We start from the raw sequence: 5,666 nt of genomic DNA on the forward strand, positions 1-5,666 counted from the left end.
CCGCGCCGCCAGTGCGGGGTTTTGGACTCTAGCGTCCCCGGATCCTCCTCCAAGGAACGGGGCGACCCACATGGGGCCGTGAGGCCCCTCCGAACGGGGGTTTCTCCTGGAGTCTCAGCGCCCAACGCCAGTCAGGCCGAGACCCCCCCCCCGCAGCCTGTGCGGGTGGTACAGTCCTCCCCGGTCCGCGGCGCGGCCAGCCCCTTAAAGGGACAGCAGCATAAAGGACGGGGATCGGGGAGGCAATAAAGGAGGTGGTATCCCCCCACTCAGTCGCGAGGAGGTGCTGTCGGGCCCTGCGGCCTGGCTTTGGGGGCAGCGGCGGATCTGGCTCTGCACCCGAGTGTCGTCCCGGCCGGGGGGCCCCTTTGTGTGGAAAGGGGGACGGTGACCAGAGCCGATCTCCAGACTCCCAGGACAGTAGACCCCTGTGGATCGGGGCTCCTCTCCCCCGTCCAGGGTCTGAAGGGGAGCCCCGCCCCCTGCTTGCCTCTTAGTCCTTTCTGGGCTGGGCTGAGGCCGGTTGTCTTGGCAACATGAGCAGTGGGTCTCAGCTTGGCCGGCGGGTTGAGGGCCTGTAAGGCCAGCGGGCCCTCGGGATAGGGCACCCCCCTTCCAGCGACATGCATCAGGGACGGGCCAGCCCCTGGACCCCCGTCCCCTTCTGCCCAGTCTCGGAGGATGAGGGTGGGGGCTGTGGGAGCCCCCAAGGCTTCCTTTCAACCCTGAGGAGGCGGCGGCCACCCTTGCAGGAGGTCCTGGTGGGATCGCAGAGAACACTGGCCCGGCCAGAGGGGCGCCCCAGGCCTCCACCCGGTATCCTGAGCCCATCTCCCCGCAAACCCCTTCCGCTGGGCAGCGGGCTTGCAGCTGGACTGGAGCAAGACCCCCTGGCCTCTTGCTAGATCCGCTCCCCGTGCCGTGCTCAGCTCCCGGAAGGGCCGGGGTCGCACCAGCCCATTCCCAGCTCGCAAGCCACAAGCCAGGGCGAGGGAGGGAACACAGCTGAGAGCGCACCGATGCGGGGTGCAGACCAGCCGCCTGCGCGGGGCTCACCTGTATGGGAGTCCTCGGCTCCGTAGGTTAGAGCCTCTCCAGTCCAGCGACTCGCGCCAGCTGCTGCCCAGTGGGCAGCCCGCCGGCGACTTGATAAACCCCATCCCCTCCTACTCCTCCCGCCTCCCACCCCAGCCCTCTCTCCTCACTTCCTGCTGCCCCTTAGAGGAAAGGGCCAGGAATGGCGGGGGGAGGGGCCGCTTTGACCCTGTTTCCCTCGGGTCTGCCCTGCTGGCCGGCTGTCCCCCCCCCACCCCAGTCCTGCCCAGGCCGCCTGGGCCAAGCGACAGGAAGGCTGTGGGATCCCATCAGGTGCCAGCCTCCCCCAGGCCGGAAGCTTCCTTAACACTGAACGCTCTTCTCCCCAACTTTCCCCTGAGGTTGAGACCATCCTAAGATCCAGGAGAGTGCAAGGGCCCTGGTGTTGGGGTTTGGGGAGTCAGACTACTCGGGGGATGCTTGGCTGATGGTTACCCTAAGTAGGTGGTGAAGGGAAGGGGGTGTCTGGGAAGGGACTGGGAGAAATTCCAGGAGCTGAGTCAATCTTTTCCAAGAGCGGAAGTATCCTCAGTTTGACGAACAGACAATATGCTGATGTGTGACTGGCGGGTGGTGGGGGCAAGGGCTGGGAGCGGCCTGCAGGGTGTTTTCCTGCTGGAGGACATTCCTGGGTGACATCCTCACTTCTCCTTGCAACCTGTGGGAAGTAGGTGCCCATGTGTGGCTGGCCCCAGGAGGGCCCCAGCGAGGTGTGGACAAATGTACACCCCCTTAGATCACTTCGAACGAACCCCTTCCCCCAGCCTTTACCCTGCTGGCCCACTTCCTAACAGAGGCTGTGAAATTGGACGTCTGGGGGAAGTGGGCACATACCCTGGAGTCTGCCCGTGAGGACCAAGGAGCCCAAGATGTGGCATGAGAGGGTGGCATCCCTATACCACCATGCTGGCTCCACAGGGACACTGGCTTTGAAAGCTTCAAGGGTGGAGGCCCTGGGGAAACAAAGACCAGGCCAGGCTGTCCCAGGGTAGGGACACTTCCTCAGGCAGCAGCAGGAAGGAAGTGAGCACAGCACAGCACAGCAGAAGGGTGTGGGGAAGCAGCGACCTGACCCCCATTGTTTACAGCTCTGGGGTCAGCTGGGGCCCAGCACAGTGAGTTCTCCCACACTGGGACGGTGATGCTAGGAGATGGGGTGCCATCTGGCCAGGCAGAACCCTGTGCCTGGGGCAGTCAGTAGGCGGGACAGCAGATGACTGGACCTTGTCTGGTATCTTATTGGGAAAATGGGCAGATGCCCAAAGAACTGTAAGTCCAGGTTGCAGTGGGATCCTGCCAAGTGTGACCTCCGAAGGTGAGCAGGCCAACTCCCCAAACCCAGAAGCCTGTGTGCTTGAATGCCCTTCTCCCTCACCAGGCGCTGGGCTGATGGCTAAGGGCTGGGCAGAGCAGTGAACGGGCCTCACAGCAGGCCCTGAGAAAGCCAGGCAGAATGTCCACAGGGGGCAGGGGGTAGGCGGCAGGTAACAGGACTGGGCGCTGAGCTTTGCTGGAACGGAGGCCCCAAGGCCACTCTCCTGGTGGGATCCACAGGCAGCCCAGGAGGAGGCAGGTGGACTTGGAAGGCAGAGCCTGGAAGGAGACCAGGGGTGTGGTGCCACCCATCTGGCTGCTGTCCACCTAAGGCTGGGCCTTGGAGGTCCATAGGGTTTAGGCTGTGGCTCCATGTAGGGTCAGCTGGCACTGCTGACATATATGAGGTCACATCCTTGCCTCAGGTTAGGCCAATCCCTAAGGAAGTCTCCCAAGGCCTTTCAATTCCAGGGATACCATCTACTGAAAGCAATATAGGAGTGGCCTCCATCCTGAGGGATCCTGTGGTGAGGTCTGTGTGCGTACACTGCCACCTCCTGGTCATGGCTGGGATGGCTGCAGACCGGGTTCAGGCTTGCCTCTGGCCTTGCTCTAGATGGGGGGCCAGCGTCTTGGGCCCAGGCCTACCCACTGAGCCCAGGTGGCGGTCCAGATGCTGGGTGTCACAGCCCCAAGGATGCCACTCTTGTCTTCAGGGTCTACAAATAATTTTATTGAAACTGAACCAATAACACAACAGCCTTCCTAGATTGGGGGCCACCCTCCCCACACCACTTCCCATACTCTGGAAGCACAGAGCTTGGACAGTAAGGAATTAAAAAAAAAAAAGTCATATCTATCTAGAAATCAGACTCTGCCCCAACAATGTCATGGACTAGACTATTTACAAACTTTCACATTTTACGCCTTTTATGGTTGTTCTCTGTCCCTACCCAGGGGCTCCAATACTTTCCCCTGATTGATCCTGAAGGGATGGGGACACTATAGGGGAAGGGGTGGTGGGCTCGGAGCTATTGGCACCACAGGGTGGTGTCTTCCCAATGTGTGTGTGGGGACTGGTGCAAAAGGCAAGGGAGATCACATGGAGTAGGTGGGTAGGAGCACCGGCATCCAGAGCCCTTCCTGATCCCGTCCTATGCTTTCTCAACTGCGGGGAGGGGAAGGACGACTCCAGGGGCAACTAGTTGCAGTGGGGAGGGGTCAGCCCAGCCCTGGGCAGAGGGAGAAGCCTCCACACCAGTCCCTCCTCCTGTTAACAGCCAGCAAACAGTCCCTCCGTCCGGGGGTGGGAACACAGGGCAGGGAGGTATGAAGAATCAGGCTTGTGTTGCCCCAGCCTCTGTCCAACAGAGGAGGAATCGAGGTAGCAAATGGCTGAAATGCTCCAACGAACGGGTAGAAGAAGTGAGGGAAGGGGAGTCCCCACTTGTGTACAGCTCCCACAGCCCAGGGGCTGGAAGAAAGACCTTACTTGTAAAGTGCTGCAGCCCCAGTAGGGATGGGCCCCAGGCGAGCTTGGAAGCAAGCAGGCCAGGCCAGGGCACAGGAGCCAGGCAGCCCCGACCAGCATACGCCCTGCCAGGCTCCTTATCGGCACTGCCGGGGAAGGCAGGCTGGTACCTCTGCTGTCCGCCCTTACCAGCCACCTCTCATCCGAAGACAAGCCAGCACCCAACCAACACTGCGGGACTGCCCGGCTCACAGCTGCAGCGTCCAGGCCCATGGAGTTTAATCAGGACAGTGGCTTCAGCCTAGTTCCTCAGTGGAAGCCACACCTTGAGCCTGAGGGTGTCTTGCTGAGGCAGGAGGTGCTGAGGCCTGAAACCCCCCAGGCTCACACCTCATAGAGGATCACAGGGAAATCCACGTGGATGCGGGGCGTGTCCAGCTTCACGGTGCCCTGCCATGGAAACGGGCGGGTGAGGGTCCTCTCAGGGCCCCACCCCAGGAAGCCTTCCTGCTCCTCCCAGCTCCTCCCCGAGAGCCCCCACCATGACCGCAGGCCCTGTCTGGGTCTCCCTCACACACTCGGCATCGGCTCCATGACCACTGCCCAGCCCCTCACCTGAGGAATCAGGTTCTTATGCACCCGCCTCAGCTTGGCCCGCTTCTGCCCGTTCTTGGTGACGATTGTCTCCTCATAGAATTCGTGAGCGAGATCTCCATCCTCGTCATAGAACATGGAGCTGTGTAGAGGAGAGGGAACAGGCTGGGCTGGAGCCTCACACCTGGTCATGGCACAGGCCACCGACCCCCGGGAAGTGTGCCACCTCCCCGAAGGGAGGAGCAACCTCGGTGGAAGGGAAGGAAGGTAACACGCCTGGAGAGCCTCTTGCTTAGGGCCTGGGGCTACAAGGAGGAAGTGAGGGGCGGGCAGCGGCCAGTGCTACTGTCAGGCCCCAAGAAGAGAGGCTATCCCAGAGCACACTGTCCAGGCAGCCAAGGCCAGTTCTCGTCGCCGGTTTGTTCAGCAAGAACAGCCATTCCTGCAGCAGGCCCTGGCCGTCACCAGGACCAACAGTGGGCAGGGTGGTGGCTGAGCATGTTGGTCCAGAAGACACCGCTGGCCCAGGGCCAAAGCCTGAGACAGCAGATGCCCGAGCTGGGAGGGAGCCGAAGTGCAAAAAGGCTGCGTCCTGCCCACCCGTCCCAGGTGGCCGGTGCAGCCGAATCCCACTGTTGGGTCGCCCCAGTGCCTACAGCGACATCTCCATCACCGAGTGTCCGTCCCCAGGGACACCGGGGCCAGTTCAACCTAATGCTCCCGCTGAACTGAGCTCTGGGGAGAGCGGAAGGTCCGTGCTCCAGGTCTGGAGAACATGTCGGGGTGAGGGTCTTTCTTCCTAGGCCCCATCCCCAACACTAGGGCCCAGTCCTGCCTTCTCCCCCCGCCCGCCCCTCCCCTCCGAGTCCAACCTCCCCACTGCGGGAAACCGTCCCAGCCAGCGAGGGGTCATTCCCCTCAGAAGAATCAGGGAGGGAGGCTAGGAGCCTTCAACTTGCTGGCTGGGCTTAAAGGGGTGAAAGGACGAGGTCCTTTCGTCTCAGAGGCCCGATCTTAGTTCTCCCTGGTGAGGCTGCCCGCCCGGGACAAACTCAGGCCCACTTTTCTCCGAGGGAGATCTTAGGAGCTGCAGGCCGCCAGGAGCCGACGGCCGCCTTCCCTCGCTCCAAAAGGGGCCTGAACCTGGGAGTCGTCCCAGCTCCGCGCAGGAGATACGGCGGAGGCAGCTACT

General features: G+C 61.9%; 2 protein-coding genes across 2 annotated transcripts in view; both read right to left on the minus strand.

The window, feature by feature from the left end:
• Window positions 1-1,164, minus strand: part of HYAL2 (hyaluronoglucosaminidase 2) — a 4,564-nt gene extending 3,400 nt beyond the window's left edge. Inside the window, exon 1 of the mRNA XM_006770459.2 lies at window positions 1,057-1,164. The gene's annotated coding sequence lies outside the window, so the exon portion shown is untranslated. The remainder of the gene's footprint in view (window positions 1-1,056) is intronic.
• Window positions 1,165-3,120: 1,956 nt separating this feature from the next.
• TUSC2 (tumor suppressor candidate 2) overlaps window positions 3,121-5,666 on the minus strand; it is a 3,013-nt gene continuing 467 nt past the window's right edge. Inside the window, exons 2-3 of the mRNA XM_006770460.2 lie at window positions 4,496-4,616; window positions 3,121-4,330 (exon numbers count right to left, since the gene is read on the minus strand). Coding sequence (XP_006770523.1) covers window positions 4,265-4,330; window positions 4,496-4,616 — 187 coding nt within the window. The 3' untranslated portion in view covers window positions 3,121-4,264. The remainder of the gene's footprint in view (window positions 4,331-4,495; window positions 4,617-5,666) is intronic.

Source organism: Myotis davidii, unplaced genomic scaffold (genome assembly GCF_000327345.1).
Source record: "Myotis davidii unplaced genomic scaffold, ASM32734v1 scaffold663, whole genome shotgun sequence".
Classification (NCBI taxonomy): Eukaryota; Metazoa; Chordata; class Mammalia; order Chiroptera; family Vespertilionidae; genus Myotis; species Myotis davidii.